The following is a 27,715-nucleotide window of genomic DNA, read 5'->3' on the forward strand; positions in this document are numbered from 1 at the left end:
ATTTTAAACGTGTACAAGCAGTTCCCACCTATCCACGATGCATTGCAGGTTGGCGAATTAGACAATTTAAGGAAGTACACACATCTCTGACATGATCCTTCGTGACAATATCTTGCTTTGCTAAATATACATCTTTAATCGTTATATTATTATGTAATATGTGTATAATAATGGTGGGCTTCCTTTCTGAAGAGATTCGCTTTCTTCTTTATTCTACAGGTACATAAACCAATTGTTCATTCCCAAGTGATTGATTTGCTAGAGACGGTTACGGTCCACTTAACAAGCTACATTTTGTTTATTACGTTCTGAATTACAAAACAAACTTTAATTGTACTTTTTATATATAGTATAGAATTATTATTGGGAAGCTATTCACAAATAGACGACATTTGGGGAATCATCCTCTAAGTAGTACTAACTTTGAAATTTGAGAGAAATAACAGAAAATATCGGGCAAATTCTTTTCGGTTTTTCTCATAAAATATTTGCTCACATCTCAAAAAAAAAAAGCCAGGAAGTAACAATAGGACACGCATGATCGAAATCGTCGGTCGGCTCTTGACAGCGCCACGCTAGATTTATACCTAGGCCACCATTTATCCCTAACACGGCACCCACTGCGCTATGACGGGTACTTGTCGCTGAGTTTTTCTCTAACCAATGTTACTACGAACATCTTAAGGTGATTCTCTTCCGTGTCGTTTTTTTCCAAAGGTGTCATCAGGCTTTGTCTCGTGTCTATTCTATATTCAAACACATTTTATTTGATCTGTTCTAGGCCAGCGACTAATTATATCTATAACGTCGAACTTCTCCAGAACAAAACTTGAGTACGGTTTGCCATGCACGATGATCTAGGCACACCAGTTTACGTAACATAGTTTTCCCATTGATCATATATAGGTCGCCGTCGACCTACTGGCGCTTTCAGACCAGAAATGACCGGGTGGACAATGCGAAACATTGTCTCATCTTCTTATTCAAACAGCAATCTCACTTTCGAGGAACAAACCGAAGCCAACAACTGATTTTGGCCACTAAAAAGTACCCTTTCCTCTAAAATCCCTATTTAACTTGAATGACACCCGATCAACTTACGGTCGTCTACAACTAGGGACCTTATAACAATGATCGCTCGGTTTGTAAAGTTGAAAAGTTCATCCCCACCAAGTTCCCCCAATCAGTGCTGGAGAACTTTATAGTATTACAGTTTGACAACTAACTGCCGCAGCAAACAAGGAAAACAGTACGCGACAAAAAAAAGCTAATCGGCTCAATCAGTATTCAGTAGTCGGGGACCGACTAAGACATGACGGGAGGCATGATTATTAGGTAACCGCAAAATATTCCGTAGTAATTATGGATATCAGTTGAACTTAATCGATTATAGTTAGCTAGTTGGTTAATTAGACACCGAAAAACATACTTACCATAAACAAATACGATGCTCGCAATCATTCGAATGTTCGTCCTCCAGCTACACGCCCTTTCACTAAGGTACACAAGATCCGCCATTCTCACAACAGGTAAAAGGGGTCAAAAATGACTCAGCCAGCGTATGTAGTTCCAACTGAATGTTGGCAAAGCAGACGATCAGCACATCACAACCATTTTTGTCAAATATCCTTATCGAAAACACCCTTTTGCCTTTAGCTAGACTAACATCTACCGTTCGAAGCTGGTGCGCGCATCCAGCCATCTAGCAATATGCTTTTTCTAGAACCCGTGTCCACTGCGGATATTGCCACCTAGAAAGCGAAACAACTTACCATATAGAATTCACGAATGGTCACTCATTTGTTCCGCTATAGAAGCATGATTGTCCAATCCATAGAAAGAGCGTAGTCATGACTGGTCGCTACAGTGAAAAGAACACATAAAAAAACAAGCTTGTTTTAATGCAAATACAGTACTATAGTGCTCCTACTACTGATACGTTGATTTTGCTGTGTAACTAACGTTTCGATGGGAGACTCACCCGTGAATGCGCACGCCTGATGGCGGCCCTCAGATATAAGACCTTCAACGGTCTTTGATGGAGCGTTGTCTTTTTGATGACCAACGGAAAGGCTGATAGAGCCGATGGCGATAGTCGTATGGGCCTGCGAGCTAAGCGTCGGCAGAACGCGAGTGGAGGTCGTTGGCTTTCATGTTGTCAATTATATTTAAAGTCATACGATTTATCCATTTCTTTTGACGGCAGCAGAACTAAGGAGTTTTTGACGTGCAAATTCATCAGTGCGCACAGAAGATAAAAATATTATAGGTTGGACTAAAGCGCATTTTGTATAGAAATGCTGCATAAACATTAAGTAGGATCGATTGTTTTGTTATCTTGCTTTTAAAACATATATAAACTGTTTTATGCAATATTCATTTCTTTATTTCTGCGTTCAAGTTTCATTTGTCAAGTCATCAAACTCTTTGAGTCGTCATCATTCAAACTTCCTCTTTTTAATTCAGAAATCCATCGAGTTAAAGAATATAGACAGGACCTCTATTTACTACTACTTCATTCCGAATTTTTCGCCGGCTTCAGCTCACACCTCAATGTGTTAGTGTAATCTTTCTAAGCCACAGAGATTGTATCCAATGAGAGTCGAATTCGTGGATGCCCTAAATTTTGTTCCTTTTTTAGTTACCCCCCACAGACTTATCCTGGCTTAGCAGTAGTAACCCGCTACTAACTATTATTACACTGTTTTTAATAGCAATAGCAGGAGCGGTAGTGCAACAATCAAAACAAGTCGCCGTGACCATCGTAGTCCATTCAACTGTTCTTCTTTATACCATTTCGACCTATCCTATAAGGCCGGCCCTACAAAGTACAGCACATCATGCTGCCACATTCAGCGCACATATACAGCTTATAACCTTTCCCCCAGATACCACTCCACAGTTTTCCCATAAGTTTACCCGCACTCCCCCTGTTCCCCTTTCATATACCCCTGAGCCTTAGCAGCAGCAGCATTCAATGGACGCTAAGTCTGCCTATGTTTTTTATTATATATATAGCGGTAGTAGCAGCGGTGGCGCCATCAAGTTAGGCCGAGTGACGACATCGTGGGAGGCGCGAATGTCCAAACTGGTCATCGAATGAAATGAGCCACGGCAGCAAAGGAAGCTCTGTTGGGGCTTTGTTTATGAGTTATTTTACTTCTGAGGGGCTTACCAGCTCGAACGGCAAATTCGGTGTTCCTTCTAGGCTTCGCCTAGACATCGCGATGGCAATGCTTGGGAATGAGCCGCTTCCTTTAGGCGCCTAAGGACAAGGTTATAATGCTGTTCGATAGCGATGGAGACGACTTTAGCCCCGGAGCGGAACCTGGCCATCGAAAAAATAACTTGATGAGGTGCGTGTTTGGGCGCGTGCTTGCTAGTTTTTGCCACCGGTTACCGCCAGACGGCTTTTCGCTTTGCTTTTTACTGCTGAATTTGATTGATGAACAGACAGCATCAAGCAAAGCTTTAAAGCATCTCCAGTTCGTTCGTTAGCTACCAGCGACTCGATAAAATTGGAACGTTCATCACATTAACATTAGAAGCAAAGCGAAGGCGGGCTGCAGAAGCTTCAATATACCGGCTAAAAGAGAAAGACCGCGCGGGCGGATCGAAAAGCCTTGTCTCGAGTTATTGGGGCAACATCCAATCAACGAATAAGAACTCATGATGGCGGGACGCCACCCAGCACCAGCAAACTCCTCATCAAGGGCAAGCCGCACCATTAAATGCCTGCTAGGGTCTCAAAACCTAAGCCCCTCAGATAGTTATATGTTTCAATCGAAAATCACTACAGTTACCACTGGCAAGTGGTCGACGTAATGTGGAAACTACGCGGGGGCGTTGGCTGCGATCGAAGTCAACTGAAGATGGCCAGAGGGTTGCCCAGTGTGAAGTTAAGGTGTGTTAGAAGTCGGAGAGCACTGGGGTGTATAGGGGAAAGAAAAGATCGAGGTCTCACTGTAAGCAGTAGCAATTACTGGATTATACTGAAATGGGTTCTCAAAAAAAATTGGATAGAACCAAGTGGGTTTTTGTCGAATCGTGCGCAGTTGGGAACTATTAAGCGCAACTACAGTAGGTATTAACGTCAAATACTGTCTCGTAGATACCCCTTCCTGGCTAGAATCAAAAAGTTTTACATCTTATTCTGTGTTAACTCAGAAGGTGCAGTCTGGTTTGTTCCATTGGATTCTGATAGGCATATGAAAGTTAGAAACATCTTAAATGAACCAAACGAGTTTCGTAGACTAAAGCAACTTACATAGTAAAAAATTGACCTACACCAGATCTTACAAACACAACTGCGGCCTTATGATTACGTCCTAGTAATGATTATTAATATCAGTAACTTTGGAAATTTTAAACTTTCATTAGTATTTTATTCAGGTAACTAACTTCAATCATATAGGCTGATAAAAATAAGCTAACTAAATTCCCTTTATAGTAAAGAGGTAAGGTTTTACGAAGTTGATAGATTGGTAGTCTATAAGTTAAAGGGGTAGCTGTCTTCTTCGAATTCACGGCATTAAACTATACTTCTGAGAGCTTTTTTTAGTTCTCATAATTTTAATATTCAGCCTATCAGAATCAATACGAGTGGCTATTTTCAATTGATGAAAACGGTTCATTTTCTGATTGTTATTTATATACTCGCCGAATACATTACGGTCCTACATTTATGCGGCCACGGACGATCAGCTATGCGCGTCCATCGAGGATTTACCTCGATGGCCGCACAATAGGCATAACGGGACGCCAGTTTTTCTAAGTGAATCGTTTAGGTCTAATTTTTAACTTAGCTCTAACTTGATAAAGGCGTTAGAAGATGATCTAATTTTAATTCAGTTTAAGTTGCTGATCAATCCGGCTTAGCTTAACTAATTTGAAATATGTGCGTATTAGTCGACGGCTATACCAGGATGGTTCATATAGAAGGTTCATACGAGTATGCTTCCAGCTAGTGGAAAAAGTTTTCAAGGTTCATATAGAAGGTTCATACGAGTATGCTTCCAGCTAGTGGAAAAAGTTTTCAAGTTAGATTTCTTTTGTTTGTTGATGGGTTGATATTTGAAGTTGGTTTTTAGGAACTGAAAATCATTACAAATGAAATACCCACTATGTCTACAGATTTCTTGCGTCACTTAGCCATCATGTCATATTTTTCAAATAGGAACTTTTACCTGCAGTAAAACAATGTTCACGTCCATGAAATCTATCAGTGATTTGTAAGTACATCTTGTATCACAACGAAGTGCGACGGGGAGCATCCTACAATACATACACAGCAGGTACCGATACACAACTTCAACTGACGTTTTTGCACCAGCCGAATACTTTTGGCCTGAGTTTCGATGACTAGTTAAACCGTTATTGATGTCCTATTTAAGTCGAACCCCCTGACACTACATTACACATATACCTTAATTTCCGGGTTAGACGAAACATACTATTATCCAATTTTCTTCTGATGAATGTTCCTTCTGATTCCGATTGAAAAATTCGGGATGTATTTACTTTGTGTTATTGGGATATGAGGCCTACCCGCTATTTTTCCCCAACAAACACCTGACAGGGCTCATATCCATCCATCCATCTGCTCGAAAGCTCGCTCTATCTATCTATCTATCGCTTGTTGCGCTGCTGAGAAGCATACCCCATAGTGTGTACGGCGATTTTATGTAGTAATTTCTTAATACTTCGAAAAATGTTTTTTTTTCTATCACCTGAAATACGCTTCTATATCTCTCGCTGTCAATATCTGAGGACGCTAAATGCCACATGTGAATTCTCTACTACGAAGTGCCGTATCATAACTGCGTTGCGGCCAGAATGAGTGAGAACTAATCAGCCATCAACCCGCAGCAGGCCCTTTCTGTTCTTTCTATTTGCATTTCATTCGTTTTTCCAAACTCTTAAATAGAGCTCCGCCGTGACCAGATTTCTTGCGTATGGTCGAATCGATTTTGGAGCCTTCCTCCTCCTAACCACCGCCGACCCCTGCCGCCAATTCACTCCAAAGCCATTGAACACATTACCTTCTCTGTATGCACTTGTTTTTGTCCTTAAACCTTTATCAGCGTCAGGCACCCATCATAAATTTACACTTAGTTCGTCTTCACAATTTCACCGGTTTCCTTTTTAGCTTGCATTATTGCTCGTCAACTTTATGCTATCCGGTGGTGTCGAAAGGTGTACACACTTTTCCACCTGATGAAGAAAGGCGTCGAGTGCTTTTTTGGGTGACATGACTGCATTCGACATAACAAGGTAATAATAGGGATGACAGCGCGATGGACATGTCTCACTCATGTGCAAGGTCCTAGCACTACCAAAGTCTCTTGAGGTTATCATCGTTGGAGGCTTCAGGCCGTTTCCTTCCTGCCTAATCCATTCACGATTGAACGCGGCCAATGCGGGATCGCATCGTCCGCTTGAGTAAACTAGCATCACCTCGAGATTCTCGTGGCCCAGCTCTCTCTACCGAAAGATGTCACCTCGTTATAGCCCAGCCGTCACTTTAAAAGTTTACACAAGAAAGCACGGCTACAAAGGCCCATTGGCTCAAGAAGTGACGCATAACGGGTGAACAGCTGAACGTATGAAAAGCGCCTCTATACACTATTCGACAGCGGTGAAAAGGGTAAGACGCGATCGGTATAATCGCTGGTCTATAGGGAGGGGGGTCACCCCTTACAGCTCAATCTAGGCATAATGCCAAGAAACCTCTCTTCACACCACCCAAGTCTTATTCGCGATGGAGGCAGGGGGCGGGGGGGGGGGTCTTGTAACAAGTCTCTAAGCCGCATGGATAGCTGATGTTGAGCCACAGCTATTGCTTGCCCAGTGCAATTGACTGGGCTGGCCATGTGTCGAATCAGCACTATCAGTTAGCGGGAGCACCCAGCGCTTAGGGTTCTTTATACGAATGTACGTATAAAGTCTGGGATAAGATTGTCTTTACTCACACACTCACTTCATCTTTGTTTCCTTGCTTATCCTAGTTGCTGCCCATTCATGTGTACGAACCCCTTTCCTAGTGCGACCGGCACCGTCGAGCCCAGGTTTAACATTTTTACACATTTTCTTGTAAGCGGGGCATTACATTAGACGAAAACGAAAACGTCAACCATCACATGGTTTAGATATCAACAATGCGACAATTACTGCATGAATAGAAAGATGGCGTTGTAAACCTCCTGCGGTATCATTATGGTTCATCTGTATGGACATATGTACCGACACATGTGTGAACTTGGAATACTTGGAATTACCTAAGAAGATCAACTTCTGAAACTTCTGTCGCGCTAGAAGGTAAGGTATTTGACGGAAGATTTCTTAGAGCTTGGACCTGTTAGACGAAAACCAACGAGTAAAATAAAAGAGCGCTTCGCCAAGGCGTAAAACGGCCTTGGCTAACGTGTTGGTCAACAGTAAAAGGTTTGGGTAAAATTGAATCGAAGACGCCGCAAGGACTGTGCTTGATATGATACCGCATGCTGCAGCTCTAGAATGCAGCTACATTGAACCGGCCAAAAGCAATGTATGCCTACAAGCCGCTGTAAAAAAAAAATGGAGCATTACCACGAAGCAGTCCCCACCTCGACTGGGCAGTCTTCTTAGTTAAACCGAGCGAAGCTGAGTACGTATACAGGGTGAGGACGATGGAAACAGTGTTCAGGGGGCTCAAAGTTATTTTGTAAGGCTGATTGCATTTATATACTTTTTCAATCTAAGCAGGCACCATGCACCTGCACCGTAACAACCACATGTCTCTAACAATAGCTCTGTTGCGAGTCCTTTCTGCGTCCTGTATACAGTAGTTCGATGCCTGATCGCCGACACAACTCTGTAGTGACTAGTGCGCTGTGGTACTACGTTGAAGCGAAGGTCGAAAGCGCGCAAAAGATCGAGAGACAGATCTAAGGGGGGCCTTTTGGGGTAGTACACAAGGGGATCTTTTGGGCTCGTATACAGTACCTCCGACCGACTTGTATGTGATAGGGAACGAGGTGCGGAAAGCCGAGTGAAGACATGAAAATTCAACGCAGACGACAGAGGTGGGGGAGAAAAACTGAAAGACTTGGCAGACCACAGCCGCAGCCAATGAATAGGGCTGGTTGTGGGCCACTTGATGCCAGATGGTGTTCGAGAAAAACTGAAACGAGGTGGAAACGAGAGTTGAAGGATAAAATAAGGAAAAGCAACGAAATGTGTTTCCTGACCAAATCATCCTGGCCGTCGATGATAAACCGAGTGAGCTCGAACCCACCAGGTAAAGAGACGGAGGTGTTCAAGACCTGCCCTGAAACCATGCCTAGAGCTTGTCAACAAGATAAACACCGGCAGCTGAGTGTTAAAAGCTGGGTAGAGCTTGACGCCTGGTTGAGCTTGTTCGCCATCAGAGCTAGACAATGCAGCTGAGCTTTCGGGACCGGGTAAATTTAAATGGTGAAAGCCAGCCAGCAAAATACGGATATGGATCAATAGCTTTAATTGGTGCGAGCACCACCGACAAATAACTAAGTGTCCGCGAATATACCATGTGTACCTGAGGAGTTTGTTGGATGACGACGTTTCATCATCCGACTGATTGTACAGGAGATCCGCTTACTAAAGTTTAATGATATAGGGGGTATTTCGTTGTTGCCAATTTTCAGTGTTTAATTTCTCGCATACTCTCGCACTTTGTTTTCCTTTTTTTAATTTCAACTTTTAGCTAACGTCGTTCGTTTGGCGGCAATTTTAAATTTAATGAATCGTGAGAGTAGTTATGTTTTATAGCGGTCGAATGGATGCTCGGCAGAGTTCGTCTGTTCATAACTGATCCAGAAAGGAAGCGCCTCTTGTAACTTCGTGATGTATTTCATTGGCTTTTCTATTTTGTCTTCATTCTACCCCTAGTTCTCTATAGCCAGTCATGACAAGTGGCCGACGGAGAGGTTGGCGAAAGAGTGCTTATACGCGCTATGGTCGATAGCCACCCACCGGCTTCGGAGCAGGTTCACGCGTTGATTGCTCGATGCCAGCAAATCTATAGAGAAGTAGTTCATTGCTGTTACTAAATACGGTTCAAGTTGGGCTCTCCATCTGTCGAACTTTCTCCCTGTAAAGTGGCGCTGCTGTGAGACGCGTCTCATGCTAGCGCTTCGGTCGGGTAATTCACTTGCACGGCCTAACAGGCGCATCTATTTCTAGGTGTTAATCATGATGTACATTTAGTCGTACGACAAGGACTTCGAGTGGAAAAAAGCTAACTAACGAAGCTATATACGACTCGAAGCTGCGATGTACTTTTGCGGCAGCTATTGTCTACGTAGAGATCCATTATGTAGTTGAATTGCCATTTAGTCAAGAATGAAGCTTCATTCTCTTCAGTTTTTTTTTTTTGTCGTTGTTATTGTTGAAACTCGAAAGCAATTCCAATCGATTAACTCGGGTGATCCGATGACACAGTCGATATATTCGCCGTTCGCCTATGAAAAGGTTTGCTCATTTGTAAACTCGCTAATATTGAGTGGATATAATAATATTCAAGCGTTCGTTTGGGGAATGGTTTGTGTCGAAGCGTTCTGTAGATTTGAATCACCAATTAAATAGCTAGACGACGCTTGATGGCACCAATTTTTAGAAAAAAAAAAAAAAAAAAAACAAATGAACTTCACCACCCGCTAACGGAGCAGCTGAGCATAATGAAATCGAATCGACTACAACATGAACATTCATCGCACTGTTGCATTTAGAGGATGAATTTACGCGGCAACTTTTGAAAACTACAAGTAGATCTGAGGCGAAATACTGAACAAGTAAAGGGTACTCGACGTTGTTTATTAAGATTGTCACTTCGCCAAAAACTCCATCGTACCATCTACAACTGTCCCGGTACTGCTTTGCTAGTCGAATATAAACGTATATAACTAACGAAAACTCAACTTTCTAAGGTTAAATTAGATCTTACAATTGCATAGACGTTCTTCTTCGTAGGTAGAACTCGGTCGGTTCTTGCTACAGACAACTTCGTATGTTTTGAAATACTCAAATGTATATATATATATATATATATATATATATATATATGATAGAAAATCTGTATAGATGTTAAATGTTGCGCTTGAAATAGAATAAAGCTTTGGGGGAAATTTAGCTTGTCTTCATGTCCTAGATAAAGAATTACGAAGTTACTTTTGCAAGTTCCCTTAGCAATAACTGAGTAGAAATGAACAAGATATCTCTTGGTGCACTAATTAGTACCTATTGTAACTGGGTTTTCTCTTGAGACGCCCCTGTGCCGTATCGACCTAAGCTATTTAATATGACATTTATTTTGACCGTACGTTATTGCAGACCTTTGTCTTCCAATGGAACCGGTCAATCTGCTTAGCTTCGTAAATCCATCTAAAACCCCCGGTGCTACTTGGCTTCAAGTTGGGCTGCTTATCTCATAGATACGCCACTTTAGCCAATAGAAATATAACGGAGACAAGTCAACCACTCAACCGTATTGCATCTATTTGGATTGTTTATGTACTCATCTGCTTTTCGCTGCTTAATACACGCACAGCCGCACACACACACACACATATATATATATATATACTGAGCGATCGAGTTATCTGCCGTTCCATCAGATGCTTTATATTGAATGAGTAACTGAAGTGCATAAAGCGCCAATGAAGTGATGATATATTTGAAGAGAAATCTACTATCGGAGTGTTTTCGTATGTAGTCAAATATATATATATATATATATATTCTTTATAATATGAAACGCCGTTTGGCCTATATTTTCTAAACGTATTTACAAGCACTGCGGCGTAAAAATGTGTTTGAACAAAATCTAAGTATGTTTCTTCTAAGAAATTGGTATATTAACTACTTTTTGTTGAAGAGACATCTACTAGAACTCTATCATACTGAAAAAAACAAATTGTCCTTTGTTTTACTTGAATTCAAAGCAATTGCTACCTTCGAATTACATGTTTATCTAGCTAGCTAGCTAATCTCATGTTATTGCTATAAATAAATTTCGTTACACGTATGTAACAGTTTAATGGGCCGAATTCAAGAACGCTACCCTTGGTACTTGTATTGGTAATTAGGGAAAATTCCTAGTCGTAAATGCTTGTCATATATGTCCTCATACATAGAGGTGACCCATTGCGTCATGGTTATAATCAATGACAGAAGCGTGTGTAATTCTATAATCGCTTCCCATTAACGTCGCTCCTGTAGTTTTTGTTGTGCACATTTCCGAGGCATAGCAACTTGACTTAGGTGTCCATGATACTTTTGGCCTTCGTCCAGGTGCCGCTATCCTGAGCCGACAAGTTTCATAGTACAAGTCCTCTAAACAACGTGTTCTCTCAGCGCTGAGGATGACCCAGCCCACTTTCCTTCATTCGACCTACTTTAAATCGTGATTCATCGAGCCAGCGACAAACGCCGGCAGAATCGGCAGCAGCGCACCATCCCTTGGCAGAACTATAGCAAACAGATCAGAACGATAAGGAAAGATGCACCTGATCATCCTAGACAGTCTGCTACAACCACGATACACATTCCCAAAAATGAAATGGAAGCTGTGTTTATAGAAGCAGTAGGGCTGTTCGTGCCGCAGTACCCTTACCGGAGTACTTAGGACTCCGGATTTAAAATTAGTACCGGCCCATCTCAAACGAGTATAAGACAAATTCAACGCTGCTTCCATACATAGATCCAATATCACACACTTCGCCTAGCGACGCACCAATGTTGGGTAGGCTACAATAGATTCAAAACGATACAAAATAGGTCGATCTTCTCGGATGCTGTTAAGGAGAGGGTCTTCACATTTCAAGTCCGCTAGCCTGAACAACAAAAACTTGTGATTCACGTCAGCACCATAAACCACCCTTACATAAACTATTATAGTATTGAGCCAAGGCATTGATGCGCATGTGTACCAGCTGAGTTCGCGTTCGAAAAAAAAAAATAGGAAAGCTACTCACACACGATCCATCTCTGCTTTCGACCTTTCCTTCCACGATAAAAAAAATTAAGCTCCCCATGAACCTCCCGAGCCGAAGGGGAACCAACCTCTGTCTGTCATCGTCGTGGCGCAGCAGCATTTCGAACAAAATTAATGTTTAGACTAGATCATACGACTTTCAAATTGGCCTGGCACCGACTGTACTGCTGTCACCATAGCGTTTCCCGCTATTTCGATCCGCCTTCAACAGGGCGGATATGCCACTCACGCCTACTAACTCTGCCGAAAAGTGAATTGTCGTAGGGGCGCAGTCGAAAGCCAGCGATCCTCAACACTACCAGCCCGCTATTTTGGACTAGATAGCTGGATGTATGGAGGACAAGCAAAATGAAGGGATTCAATAGTAAGTCGACAACCTGAAATAATGATTCTGGAAGTGGGTTACGGCGTAAAAGCAACGAGCAAAACGTTGTAAAAAAGATAATATAACAGGTTTTATACAGAGGGAGCAAACATCCGAACACGACAACTGGTAGCGAAAGACGAGTTCCTTGTAGAGGGCCTTTAGGCGACGAAGTAAAAAGATAATGTTAAGAAAATGAAAAAAGCTAATATCAGTTAAAAGGATAAACAGTATATTAAGGTCAGTATAGATCTTATAGCATATTCCGACATCGAGTAAGATACAACTGGTGCTTGAACATACTCTGTTATTTAATTTTAATTTACTGAAACGTTCGAAACGTTTTTACTGAAACTTATTTCGAGTAGATTGTTGAGATCTAACAAACATAGCTGCTGATATGCCAATTGAAAATACGCCACCAGGATGTTTTCTTTCTACCAATATACAGTTAGAGTTCAAATGAAAATGGAGACAGGAAGTAACTTCTGCTGTCCAAGCTCTGCAAACACATTTCTGGGCTAGATGATTATACGTCTGGCTGTAAGAGTGGCCATTTAGTCATTCATACGATTTACATTAATAACTTAACAGCGAAAATGCATCATATTCCCGCGTTAGCACTTTATTAATACCGGCAGCGATCAGTGCTGTCCGACTGTTTGCGCAAATCTATATTTGTATGAGGTTCTTCTTGTAAACGCAAATCATTATAATTTATGACACTTTTCAGGATCGCAAATGCACAGGCCGCACTCCTAGCGCCCCACGAGGTGTTACCAAAGAAAGCCGAAGAAGCTCGAGCTGCTGTTATACGGCTTCTCAAGCTTCTTCTTGTTAAGTCCTCGGTAAACATTGGTGTATTCCATCTATCATCGAAGGAGAAACCTCACCGCCACTTCGGATGGGGTAGTGAGTTACTGGTACGTGCAAGTGGCTCCGATCTGGCACCCACAGCTTTTGGGATGAGACAGGACGGCTGTAATAGCTTCTGCTCGACCGAGTGTTCGACTCGTATACAAAGATCGTCTGCTTGCCGTCTTCGAGATACGAAATAACAGGTACCGGGGAACTGGCAAAATCAAACATTTATTTACGTAAATGGCCATCTCTATTTGCGACTGACCTTATGGCAGGCGCCGCTCGTCCTATTTCTCGCTGCCTCGTCCAACATATTGCAATCATCCAAGACACTGTGTGATGAAGGACCACATCCGTAAACTGCGAAACGCTCTCTCTCTCACTCTCTCTCTCTGTACGATCTAGGTGTATGTATGGAGCCTAGTTCAATTTTCCCGCCAACCGCTTTCTTTCGCCCCTCGCCATCAGCCAGTTCTTGCAGTCAAATAACAGACAGGCATAAGCACAGTATTTACCATATTTCTTCTCTTGAAATTCGTTTCGCGTATGGCCATTTCAGTTGATAGTCGTTGACTGCCCTGTTCGGTTCGATACTAGTTTGCTATTGTCACCCGATCTACCGTTGGCTTACACACCTGTGTAACGGGTCATGCTAGTCGGATTTACCCGAGATCCGTGACCTTTTACAGCTGGCCAGTCATACAGTTGTTTTCGAAATTATTCTACTTGCTTTCGCCTGTTGAGAGCTATCGCAGTAAGCTAAATAGTTAGCTTGTTGATGTACTGATGTTTGCCAAAGGATTGCTGGAGCTATACCAGTGCACCGTAGAGATAAACAAATAGCCATATATTGTATTGCAAAGATCACGCTAAGGGTGGGCTTGTGAAACGGCTACTAGACGAAGAGCATGGTATAGCATCACATTACCATAACCATAAACAGCAGCAGCATTGACAACGGTATGATACACAATTTAAAGAACACAGATGAGGTACCATGAGTTCTTTCGGCCGAGCCGTTATCTGGGTATAAACAATCCATTTTCAAGGGTCTGTGTAATGTCTGAGCGATACGCCGTCACTTATTATTGTTCCCTCTTCGGGAGAGCGAACACTTAGTTTTTCTTTTTGCTAAAAATTACTTAAATATTTTACCTATTATTTATATTTTTCACGGTAGCGCTGAACCGATATTTCTACGATAATAGAACTTGTAGATTCTCAAAACTTTGAAATAAGTATCTACGAAATGTTTAAGGTTTAAGAACTTCAATTAACTGGATAAGTTAATACTTATAAAATAGCCACGAATATTCGAATAACAATCGTTAGATATGTGTCATACAAAAAATCTAACATTCTATAAAACAAATACGAAATCTAAATTGTTCCAAGATAATGATAACTGCCGTTCCTTACGAAAGAACGGGAATTTTCCCATTTTAATCGGAACCTTAAAGAGGAATTATACGTCTTCGGTTGGATGCGGCATAATTGAATGCTTACCATCCAAATTGAAGCTGTAATGAAATTCGTTGCAACCAACTGTGGACTTATATGTGGGTCCTAAGTAGCTGAAACTTGTCGTTTACATGGTTTCATGAACTAAGTGAGATAATTTTCATCTTGCGTTGGATAAACAGAATATAAAGAACAACATCATGGCCGTGTTTGTCAATACCGTCTGTGTGATTATATTTTGTTAAAAACCATTTTTGGCACGAGCATAATGCATGGCATTGCCTCAAAGCCGTACATAACAAATCTTTTCAAACGGGTTAGGAAATATATTATAAGTAAGTGTAATAAATCTTTCCACATTTATAAAATCTTGTTTTTAATTTAAGCATCGTAATTTGCTAATTTAGTTTTTAGAAAGGTTTTAGGAAGTTTTTAGAAAAAGGTCAACACAAAGCATTGTGTGGTTACCAATGGTTTAAATTGTAGGTAATTAACGTAAGTCACAAGGATTGGAAACTCTATGTAGATCGAAAGGACTTCTAAAAGTTAAAATTGTCGCGGATTCTGTTTCCGATGTACTTTTGTCCTCGGTTTTTTTTGCTTTCGAATTAATCTCGTTCAGAGCAAAAGTTCAATTAAATAAAAAAAGATTCGAAACGCCTACTGAAATTTCGAGCAGAAAATTCGGTTCCCAATCGTATAAGAGCTTATCATGCAACACGCAGCTTACCGTAGGTCTGACGCATTTTACATTTGGGCGAAGATACTTTTTTCTGTTTTGTCGAAATGATTAACTTGCGTGTCGTCAAACGTTGAACATCTTCGTGCCTAGAAGACTCTGGCCATCCACTGTGAGCGTTACAGACCTCCTCATACTACGTTCTAGGCTGATGTCACCATAAACCCAAATGTTTTCGAGAAGACCAGCCAAGCGTAACTATATGCTATTGTTACGTTGTATACATACTAAGCATTTTGTCAAGTAGAGCAGCATCTGTATGTATTGACCCATTCATTCGATGTAATCTCCAGCTGCAACAGATCTGATAGTGCAACTCTTGATATCCGGTCGTTTGCCGCTATACATTTTCTGTTGTCTTCTCAATGGAACCTCCAATGTCTTGAAAGCCAGATCTACATTATCCGTCTACCCAACAAATCTAACTACTGGCAGATCGTGTTTGTGCGTATTGCGGCCGTAGTGGTGCCTTTATTGGTCGGCTTGAATCGGTTCAACAGAGAACACCTTCAATTGTGGTTATGGTGAAAACGTTATAGGGATAGCAACTCATCTGAAGCGCGGATATGGTCAAGTGAATCTGATTTGGCTTGATCGCTGAGCCACCGAAGAGATTCGATTGATTGCCAATTTTAATCGGACGTTTTCTCTATTTGTCCTGCTGACACTTTGTTGTTAGAAAAACGATACCTGCGCGAATTCGCTAACTTCAACCAGATCTCGTCTGGGCATTGTCACCATATGAGCGGGACAACGGGATAGCAGATATACAGCTTTAACTGGAACGAAGGCTGCAGACAAATATCGAGCCTACCGGTACATTCAGTGATGTGACAATCGCATGATATCGTTGACCGCCACGTGAATGGACAACAGTAGATAACCGCCAAGTCGGCGGATGAAAGGCGCTCGAATCACGAACGAGATCTCTATAATCGACCAGCTGGACCCTGGGATTTAGTAGGGTGACCATTCAAATTCAGCTTGAACTCTGGCTCGAAGATACCTGCCTCCTGTGTATCCTGTCGCATATGTTGAGCTACTGCTGTTTCGTATTGTCGAATATATATTCTGTTGTAAGACAACTGAATTGAGTAACCTACCCAATGATATGCGACGCTTGGACGCGTGACCGGAGCGGACGTCTTCAGCAGCTTTTCCATGGGTTAGAGATATCATACGATAGTTGCCGTAGTCGTTGTTGTCATCATTGCTACAAAATATAGGACATAATTAGCGCTATCATGAACCCCGATCGATGAGGCTGATCACGCGCGTTTTCACTTTTGCTGTAGATAGCTGATACCAAAATGATCGCTCTAGAAACTCCTCCTGTTACACCCCGCAGGTGCACCCCCGATAGCGCTGGACAATTATTGCGGCTGTTGTTATCATCACTGTCCTTAGAATTATCATTGCTGTTGGCGTGACCGTCCCGCGGCCCTGTAAAGCTCTATAGCGACGTTGGTCCCACTGGCATTGACATTTTGCCCTGACTGATAGGAAACGCGAATTTGCGTACCGTGAATTAATGGACTGACTGAACCTGGACGAACCTGGTTGATACGCAGCCTGTGGGGATATCCCGTGAAGCTGAAGAAAGACTGTATCCATACCTAACCTAATGCAATGGAAGCTGATTGGTCTGCGTGTTCGATTGACCATCAGTGCGCACTTGGTGCGCGACTCAAATTTTCATATCTATAATGAAGTTTTATTTCCATATTTATAGTAATGAAAATACTTCCCATATTTACTTGTCGCACAATTTACCTACTGATCCCCGCTTATTTGGAATTGGTTTCCGCCGTACTATTCATCGTATAGCTCGTTGTCAAAGTTCAGGCGTTCAGGGGTTTCAGTCGTCGATATGCAAGTAGTTCTATTGAGATCGAGCTTCTTTACTGATTGTGCAAATTTTCGCAGCATGCTTATAGGCTTCTGAAACCGAAAATGACCTATATCTGTAAGCAATATCGTAGAATCAAGTGTGGAAAAATAATGTCGAAGGTACGTACCGTTTAAATTAGAGAAAGTTGTATCTACTGAAATGTACGTCAGTGAATAATAACTCCGGATCATTTCAACGTTTTTTGGTATAAATCAGCGTTCCTGAATGAAAATTTATTTAGCTATTTCTCTTCCTCTTCTTCCATCTGACAAATCAAACAATTTAGTTACTTAAAGCATTATTTTCTATAATATCGTTTCTTTTAACTTTAGACGACAAATTGCATTTGTTTCACTATAGATACTTTACTTCAGGTAAATATCTGATAAGTAACGGCTTAATTCCACTAGGATATGGTTGATCAACATATGATTGACTACCTACTTCCAGCCGGAAAATAACATGCTGAGGTGTATACTATCTCTCTAAGCTGCTAATTGGTCATATGCAACATTCCGCGATTTCTAAAGCGAAACAAAGCTTTGAGCTCGTTTTTATATTTGTGCAAAATTTGTTTCTCTGCCATTTTGACCGGAATTTAGTTTATTGTTTCGAAATTTGACATTAAACCTTAACGATCGTATAATTTAAGGCGGGACTCTGTTAAACAGAGGTACATAACGGGTGATCGAAAAGGTTCGAACGGTTTTTAAGCCAAAATTGAAATACATACATTCTTATGTTCTAAGATAATATTGGTAACTTAAATATAGACCATTTTGATTAGTGATCTTCTGCAATTTTTCTAGTAACACCAGAATCCTATCGCTTTAAGGTTTCTTCCCTTCAATTGAAGCTAAATAAACACCAATAAAGGACTTCCACAGCGACCAAAGCAGTTGATAGTTTAATGGCGCAAGGTCCGAGCAATAAAGCACTGGGCGCATTAAATTTCTCCTAGTTTTTGCCAGTATCTACCGTTTGGCATTGTCATGGCGTCAAAATGGCGTCTTTTCTATTCAGCAGCTGTTTTTTTTCGATAGCTCGCTAGTTGTCGACAGTAATAGTTCGTATCACTTATCTTGCCGGGCGGCAATAGCTCATAACAGCCGACTCCTTCCCAATCCTACCGAACACATAATATCCTTTTTTTTTTGGCCCAGGTCCGGGTTTCGCTATGTATAGATCTTTTTCACACATTGTTAAATTAGTATCTGGTGCCGAGCCCTTCGCGATGGAGAAGACCTGCCAAACTTTTCCATACTGTGTTGTTGTCTGAATTAAAAGAAATTAATTCCGTTATATTTGATTTACTTCTTATCAGCCGTGATCGACCGCTCTTGAAGTGGCTTGATTTCGTGCGTTCTTATAAAACTTCGAGAAAAATACGATCGAGTAAATTTTTTCCCCGTCAATTTGTGTAACACCCCAACACCGAGCTTTACGTAGCCAGTCTCCTTAAAACTACTTAATGGTGTCTAGTTCCTCAGCGACTTGGTTACGGCTATCCAAAGGTCGGCCATGTTTAACTTCCGTGATAATTTTCTCAAGTTTTTTTTGTTCATAAACGATCGACTATTACAAAGAGTATCTTTCAGATCTCAGATCGAACCCGTTTTGGCAATAAATAGCTTTTTTAATATAATAATAAGCTTTTTAAGACATTGGTAGCAATAAGATGGTAAAGAGTAACGTATGTTTACGGACGTTTCATTCCTGTTTAAGGCACTTAAGTTTAAGTCTGAACAATCTTAGCACATCTACCTTTTTCGTTAATCTTAGATATAAAATGAGATGTCCAATGCGCCGACCTGACACGGTTCGTGTTACCTAAGGTAAGTAACTTGTGACATCCGAACTAACTTGAAGAACCGCTAATGTTTTTTCGACCTGCACATCGTTGTTACTTCTTAAGTGGATCGTTATTATATGTAACTTTTCTTCATTTACATAGATTTCGTAGATTACGATGCTGATTATCATCGTAATAGTAATATAGTGCTGGGGCAGTTGCGATAGCGAAACGGATGGTATCGAACAACCCAGCTACAAATGATCGAAACTAAATAGTCAGTGATTGAATTTATATTTGCCCGCATTAAATAGATGCGCCTCGTAATAGCAGGGACTGACGGAGTCCTCTTGATGCTTCTCTAGAAAAATGTAGAAAAAATATGTTTCAGATGCCCCATATAATCATTTCGTTGCCGCGATATTATCAAAGCTATTTTACTATTATGATAAGCGATAATTTTTTTAGTCATAACGTTATAGTCCTACGTTTGAAGGTGACTTCGTACGGATGCGACTATGTATAACTTGCGAGCTAATTAACACAAGTTATCGTCTATTTTATGTGATTTTTAGGCATACCATGTCGAGGAAGGCTAAATACATCCGACTTTACCATGGCCTATTCCGTTCAATGTAATCGATGCGTATTGGACTTTTTTTGGATCTTCTATACTCCGCCATCACTGAGCCTTTGCCACACAACCCATCGTTACCTCCATCAATGGTCACGAGACCTCTGCGTATTCATTGGAAGCAATTCATTGCCGTGCAAGTCATAGAACTGTTGCGCTCCATCCTTGCATTTAGCTGCTCGAACGGCTACACCGATGATTTGGCAAAAAAAAAAAATACGACAACATATATGAACAAATATAGAGGTCTCCGCCACCCACTTAAAAGCGTTCACGGGGAAGCCAAACATTTAGTCAAGCATTACCTATACCCATCTAAATTAGAGCTTAGTCGTAACTGTGCACACGTTGATCAAAAGTAAACAGCCGTAATAAAAATCACTTTTTTTTTTCTCTTACTTCGGAGAATACAGATGTACCCGACAGGCTTACCCCAGTTTATATGGTTATTTTCTTATGTTGCCTGCTGAAAGGCAACATAATCACGGAATATCAAGATCAACTGGAATATAATGCGGCCATCGAACAATCAATCTGTGTCCAAACACCATTTGCAGATATCCCGCTCATTTAGTTACTCGTATAGATATGCTCCCAAAATCCTTGTGAAGACTCCATATTACTGACACAAACCACCCACTCTCGTAATCTCATTACATTCTTCCATAACAATCATCGTTTCCTTAGCGCCTCTCCTACATACGTATTACCCAATCGAAACTCTCAATTTATTCTTATTTCCTTCAAAAGTAGATGACTCGACGTGGCCATACAATCCGGCCCTGTTCTGTACCCTCAGTCGCCCTTCTCAAAGCACTGTCGCTGAGACTGATAGCACCCCGTTGGGTTGCGGGCGTCTTCAGCGACGCGAAAGAAATCGCCCCCGGAGCACCTGTTTTCAAGCGGTGCTCGCAACTGCATCGATCCAATTAGCTTGGCTCGCGACTCAACTCGTTTCTGTTCTGCCTTATGTACACGCAGGCAAGAGTCAAGAGTTAGTCTCACTGCGCAATGTGCGCTCTAGCCCAGAAAGCTCACGAAGGAGCGAAAACCTCGCGAGGGAGAGAGTCATGATGACGGTGAGGAGCAATTGCCGGATGTGTCGAACAGCTCCGATAGTGAGCCTCCAACTGGCTAAGCTGAAACCACCGGCTTATAGAGAGCTCAAAGTTACTAGGTTTGCGGGATAGCCATAGAATACATGGATACATGCGTACACCACGAGCACGATTAGTGAAGTCTTTCTATGCTACACTTCACAATAGTGCCGTATTGGTTTCCTGAGCTGCTTTGAGCATAAAGTATTTCTATCATAGGAGGGGCTCCCATTGAAGATTGGTTTGGTCCCGACCGCTGACCCCGTTCAGGGAAGAGGGGAAAATGTTGTGTCAGACACAGGAGGAGGCTTTCGCCAGGTTGGAGAGTTTGTGGGAAAAGGAACGGGGCGATTCGACGCAACCGTTGCTAAGTCTGCGCGCCAGAGCTGCTTGGAAAAGAGAAGTCGAAGTCGAAAGATTGCCCAACCTCATTGCAGCCTCGGTAGAGCTTTTACTGTAAAGAAAAATATATAGCCCTTGCAAGCGAAGATCTGCCGAGTCGATGAAAGTCGAGGGGGGTTTCCTCTAGAAATAGAGCTCTTTCTTGCTTCGAGAGCAGAGAAAGCCTGGCTTATACAATCGCGTGGTCAATGCAGTAAAGTGGCTTGCTCTCTGTTGATTCCGCTCTGGTTCAGACCCCTCTTCCTTCAACCGTGATTCTCTCAAAGGGGTAGCGACGGATGGCGACTATAAAGAGAGTGACAGGGGCTGGGTTATTTGGGGTATAGGATCACTCGCCTGAAATATGAGTCACCCAGCACCAATGTAGCTGGTTTTGCTGTGTCGTTTGTCAATCTGTTAACAGGTGCCGGTTTACCATTGCCAATTGCTATGGCTCTAATTAGCAGTCTGGCGTACTTGCATGCACTTGTTGTATGCACTTAAAGGGGTTCCATGAAAAAATCCTAAATCCACTTTGGACAAAATTTAAAAAAAAATTGCTTTTTTTTGTTCTAAAAAGAATTAACATAGATATTTTGCTTGGGCTAGAAGTAATAGTGGGTTCAAATAGCATATTGGGGCTGAGTTTGATACAATTCGCCTTTGGGTTTTCTCTTTTAATAACATCTATAACAGTGGCTTCCTGGGTGTCTATGTTGCAAGTGATTGAAGCGTGTTTAAAATTGTCGAAATAATACAATAACATTTTAACAATATATAAAATAGAAAATCGACAACAATTTTTTCGATTTTTCTTCACGTCGTACGTATATTCGAATTAACGCGTGCTATTCTAGTAGAGTTACCAAACGGAATAGATTTTCTTTTGTGAAGCTTGTATAGAAAAGCTAAGTTTAAGCATTTCTAGCAAACATACGGCGGACGGCTAAATTTGTCTCGTGCGGTAACATTATCACGGGTAATCTGTGTTATGCTTAGCAAAGGGGCCCGATATGTTGATGAGGCTTGGCACTCGGTCTGCTACTGGTATTTCAAGGTGTGTATTTTATAATGTTGTTCTAGAAATAATATCAATGGGAACGTACTCCTACAATTGCGTCTATGGCCTTTAGCCAGTTTTTTTTTTATCTAGCGAACAATCGATTCGTAAGTTACGTTTTTATCCTGTATCAAAATGACCATAATTTTTTTTTAAATTGATTTGTTCCCAAAGTTCATTTTAATAATATTATCTAGACGCCGTTGTAACAAAACTACTCACCGAGGCGATGCAGCAACTATAAATACATATAGAGACGCAAATTGTTTTTAGTCCAGCCTCAGTGGAGCCACTATTGTAACTACAAATATCGTCCTTGTACGAGATTTCAGGGGGATGATAATATCCTGCATATGGTAGCAGTTTACGCTGCTTCGTCATCTATTCCACACGCCCGACCGTCCGACCTTAACATCTCATCTCGCCCCCTTACCATTTACCTTGCACGTGAAACCTATACCTTGTCATATGATTTCAGCCTTTTGGTACAGATGCAAAATCGCTGATGAGCTCAGGCGCTGGATGCGAAAGCATGGGGTTATCAACAGGTGGTGCCCCCTTTTGCTTCGACACGCGAAACGATGTTGTTCGGTTTCGCCTGTATTGTCACAGAATTGAAGCCGTTCACCAGCGATAGTACGCATCGAGAAAACTTAAGATGATCGGCTCACGAAGGGGTTGCGACGAGATATGACCAAAATGCGAGAACCGAGGCAAAATAGAAAACGAAGTTAATCGATAATGAATTGGTTCGCACTCCCCGATAGGAGGCAGGTGCCTTACCACATCATTGGGTGCGTAACCTCCCAGGGGTTTATCCGCCCACTGAAGAACTCTTTCAGAAACGATACGACAAATGGCCTCGATAAAAATATCGCTGCGCCAAGCAGAAACGCCGACCTAAATCGCCACGTGGAGATTCGAGGTTGGAAGAGGTTTGAGGTGGTAGTGAAGACGTAACCCTTCGAGCCATAGGAAACAGTTGCTGCTATAAGGCTTTAAAGTGGGCGTGTTCAAATCACTTATTTGATTGTGAAGCAGCATGCAAACGAGTGGATCATACTAATGCTTCTGCATATGTTTGGCTGATCTATCTGTTACATATGTCTAATGCATGAGGTGCTATCAGAAAGGAAGCGTTATCTCCCTTTTTGGCTACCTTGTCCTTAGGCGGCTGCCCAGGGCTAATTGGCGTGGTGTCCTAATTATGCAGGCGTTACAATACGCCTTTGGGATGCGTATGAAAACATACCACTATAGGTGAATGTGCCTGGTCCATGGACGGAAGGTCTCAGGTCGCGTAAGTGCCGCAGGAGACCCAAATCTTCAATCGAGTGGAAACTGGACGAGAAACGAAGACGGGATGTGACGAATAGGCAGTTATTTGTAGGATAGGCGTGACGAAAGTGAAATTAAATGAGACTTTAATAGAAAGCCAGGACCATTCGCGCTGATGTGGGGTGATGGTTGCAGCAGCATAAACAGTGCCACAGACGAAGGCAGTCACCTAAGGTTAGCAAATGGCTTCGTAATTCATCCAGAAACGATTGTTCTCCCCTTTGGACACCTGCTTCTTGGTTCGACTCCCTACACCATCGACAAACCATGCTATACTGCTGTGATCCATCAGTAATAAAACATGCAGCGGGAAAGTGGGCGGGGTCTCAATTCGTCAAATGTTTTGGTCTTTTAAAACGACATTAATTCTTCAACTAACAAAGCCATGTCTTATTAACGCACTTATAAAACGATGAACGATCCTACAGATTCTAGAAAAAAAAAATGGTCTTGTCACCAGGGGAAATATTGGCCAAAAAGTAGTTCCTTTTGCATTTGCCTCGTAGGACAATTGGATAGCTAGAGGGTGCTAGCGATCCGCAGACGGCTTCTGGTACCAGCAAACCGTTTGTTAGGCCCACATTATTACTTTAAATGTTAAATGCTAGTGCTAGTTGACGTCCTTTTACTATAATAAAAGACGGCCAACTGCTCATCCTCGAAACTTAGTATCATAATTGTGGGTTTTTAGCCCATATTTGTTATCAGTCAGTCGTTCAGTCAAGACCAGAACACGGTATCAATATGACCCACAAATCGTCAATAACATTCGGCGCACAAGAGCCGCCCTCTGGCGGTAAAAATATCACCAGAATCCTACTTCTAGCGAGCTCATTAAAATACACGTTTGTACCTGAAGCGTGAAAACTTAACAAAATGTTTACACTATTTTTTCCGCCAAAGAAAGACACAATCAGTGCCACCATACGTGTATCGTATATGCCTAGCCAAGCTTTCGAAATCCAAACCACTTGTGTTAGATTTATCTTCCTTCAGGCTAAAAAACCTTTGATTCCTATCTCCTGCCATCTATAAATTGGAAGGTACTGGTTGCCCTTTCTACCCTACCACTATTCGTCCTGCCAGGATATCTCAGACTTAACGCAACTCTGCCATAGGCTATTTGTCGTTAGTGTTAAACACAGCCAATGCATCTGACACAATACATTTATCAGTCTGTGCCTAACCTCACCTCCTGCTCATAAAACCCCAACTGCTGTTGTCCCATCGCCTGGCTGTTGGGTCTTCACAGCTACCGATGGTTTCGGCTTACAAACAAAATTAGCATCACAGCAAGGTCCGGAATCTCTTTTCATATGGCAGCCATTTTCACCTAGCGTCTCCTATTTCTAACAAGTGCTATATCCCTTCCTTCGGAAAAGCGAACAAACCCGAGAATTGAACCCCCTCCCCTGCCCTCCAGGAAATGAAGAACCCACACGAACAGGCCAAGGTAACCACTCTACAGTGGATATAAATATATACATACATACAGCTTAGACAAAGATATCAGAGCACCAGCGCCTGCGTAACACAACCTTGCACTGTGGGGACAGTTTCAACGACAGCGTATTGCCCAAATATACCCCACATATTATATTAGTCCAACGACTAACCGTATTCATCGCTCGAACTGAAGCTGATAGTTAGCTGGGTGAGTCTGAATGTTATGATGCAAGCCATACTGCAATGGTTAGGGTACACCTGAGGCAAAACCGATCCGAAACGCCATTAGAAGACTCCCCGCTGACAACCAGTTAAATTCTCAATCGCCGGTCTAAACTCGCGCACCTGCTAGCCATTGCGTCACTGGCGTTGCTGCCGGCGGACTGAAAGCTAACTCTTACTGGTGAAGCGTGGCTGGACCTAGTAGGTATTATCTTCAGAAGCTGTTGTGAGCGCCCGGGAGGCTGGGCGAAATAAAATAAGGTGGTAGAAAAGGGTTAGTAGTGTTGAGCGTTTAAGGTTCACGATCGCAAGTTAAATGGTGAACTCTAACGAGAGGTAAGTTCGAATAGCAGGTTTAATTGATCGTTTGCAAAAGTTAGTTCGTAATGGCGGATTAGTCATGTTTTTAACGTATTACAACCGCTTTTTTTTAACCTTGCTGGTAAATAGGAAAGGCTTGTCTAGATTTTTAATAGCTGCCTTTGTGCTGGATGACTCATTTCAGTGCGGTACAACTGGCGCAAGCGATCGCATCGGTTTTGTCTGATGTAACGCAGAATTCTGACGTCATGCTTACGTGCTTGCCCAATAATCTTGTCCTCGGGTCGTGCATTTGTATCGTTATCGAATACCCAAGCCAGTTTAGAACAACGAAATATAGCTTAATTATATAAACGTTTTAGCATAATTTCCACATTCGAATACAAACATATACCGGTTGCATTATGCATTGGGCATTGGATCTCAACGTTTTCTTAACGTGTACGTACGTAAGTATACGAAAGGGTGTACATGTAACGGCTGCACCGAACGCACGGTCCTCGTTCGATCAGCCACGTGCCTGTGACTAAAGCAGGCCTAAAGCTCGACAGGTCTCATCAGTGAGAAATGTAAGGGTTCCCGTCCGTATCAGTGCTGTGGTAACGTATCTACCCACGGTTTCGCACAATTTCGCGAACGATGTTTCTTACGCTAGAAGAGACAAGGCGTTAGAAGCAATGTGAAATTTAAACGGCAGAAAACATGAAGTTCGAAGCATTCTTCCTGGATCCCATCAGACACTGAAGACTGAGCACCGAAAACCTGTACCGACATGCGGTTCTGTTCATTGAATAGCCAGTGAGCTATGGAATACAGCGGTCAATATGGTCATAGTGTATCGATCTTCAAAAATAGCTGCATTGTGACCCCAAACATAGATCTTTGAGTCTATTGCTATGCAATCGAAAGCGCTTCGAATGTCCATATCTGAAAATACTTGGACGTGCCTACACTTTTTTTTCTATAAAAGCTGTCAAAAAGGCCAATGGTTTAAGGGTCGCTGGCAAGCACTAACAGCTCCAACGTCGAACGCTTGCATTAAAAGGCACGATCATCGAACAGAGTTAAATCCCAGGTTTTCAAAAAGAATTCGTGGCGTGGCAAATTTTAGGGAATCGATTATACTTACATTGGTCACCCCTTTGGGTACGGTTGCCTTTTGGTGGCCTGCTGAAGATTTCGAGGGCTCATTGAAGACAACGGACGCCAGTCAATTGTTCCTTATAATGTACCTATAGTGCAAACATGGAGCTATTTTAAAAAGCTTAAATATACTTCAGTGATAGCAAAAATCAAATGGTAATTGCTAATTTTACGTGCGTTACGTTAGAAAACAGTCAAATAACTTTTAAAGTTCTATATATAAATAAATGCTTATATTGTTTCATATTTTGCTCAGCTTGACGTGCTCGTTCGTGCAACAATTTAAGAACCGTTATTCGTTAATGGATCAATGTCGCTTTAGGGGAACGACATTGATTTTATTAACTCTTGCAGATCATTTCAGGTGTGGCCTGTTTTGCCAACGACATTTTGTGTGGGGGCAACTCAGTCCTATTACGAATCACTGACCTTAGGAAAAGATGTGAGCACTAGATCTATTAGGATCATATGTTCTGTGTGGGCCGCCCGATGAATTCACCCACAAATACAGATGACTGACCCGGCCTATCTGCAGACATTATGTCGATATTGAGATAACATATGATTATCTCGTTTTCTTTGGAAGCCTAGTGGGAAAAACGAGCTAATCAATCAGATGCTTAAGGTGTTATGATCAAAATAAATCTGCCCACACAATCCGGCTCGCAATAACTGCCCAACGGCGAACAGGTGGAATGACACTGTCGTCTACGATACAACTTCTATGGTACGGGGTCAACCCGCACATAGTCATGCTCAAGGTGTCGCTATACAAAGATGAATAAGATGCCCTTAGGAATTCATATACCCAAATGACCCTTGTTAAGTTTACAGGGTAGGCCTTCCTATTTACAGCGGATCCATTTGAAGTACAGCAGTCTCATAAAATCGATAAGTGTAGAAATGTGTACCGTACGATCAGTATAAATAAGGAGTGTTGTATCGTAACGCTTGT

The 27,715-nt window shown here is 41.9% G+C and overlaps 2 protein-coding genes across 5 annotated transcripts in view; one reads left to right on the plus strand and one right to left on the minus strand.

Moving 5' to 3' along the window:
- LOC111262263 (lysosomal acid phosphatase) overlaps positions 1-1,939 on the minus strand; it is a 14,081-nt gene extending 12,142 nt beyond the window's left edge. For 2 of the 3 annotated variants that reach the window (XM_022836398.2, XM_022836396.2), the window contains exons 1-2: positions 1,773-1,939; positions 1,434-1,573 (exon numbers count right to left, since the gene is read on the minus strand). In XM_022836398.2, the coding sequence (XP_022692133.1) occupies positions 1,434-1,518 (85 nt within the window). In that variant the 5' untranslated portion in view covers positions 1,519-1,573; positions 1,773-1,939. Of the gene's footprint in view, positions 1-1,433; positions 1,574-1,772 lie in introns of those variants that run through there. The other variant, XM_022836402.2, reaches the window with a different exon arrangement.
- The window catches only part of LOC111262264 (uncharacterized), a 21,886-nt gene extending 1,552 nt beyond the window's left edge, over positions 1-20,334 (plus strand). Inside the window, exons 2-3 of one of the 2 annotated variants that reach the window (XM_086968998.1) lie at positions 13,108-13,435; positions 19,694-20,334. In XM_086968998.1, the coding sequence (XP_086825124.1) occupies positions 13,108-13,432 (325 nt within the window). In that variant the 3' untranslated portion in view covers positions 13,433-13,435; positions 19,694-20,334. Of the gene's footprint in view, positions 1-13,107; positions 15,065-19,693 lie in introns of those variants that run through there. The other variant, XM_086968997.1, reaches the window with a different exon arrangement.
- Positions 20,335-27,715: the final 7,381 nt, after the last annotated feature.

Source organism: Varroa jacobsoni, unplaced genomic scaffold (genome assembly GCF_002532875.2).
Source record: "Varroa jacobsoni isolate VJ856 unplaced genomic scaffold, vjacob_1.0 scaffold_641, whole genome shotgun sequence".
Classification (NCBI taxonomy): domain Eukaryota; kingdom Metazoa; phylum Arthropoda; class Arachnida; order Mesostigmata; family Varroidae; genus Varroa; species Varroa jacobsoni.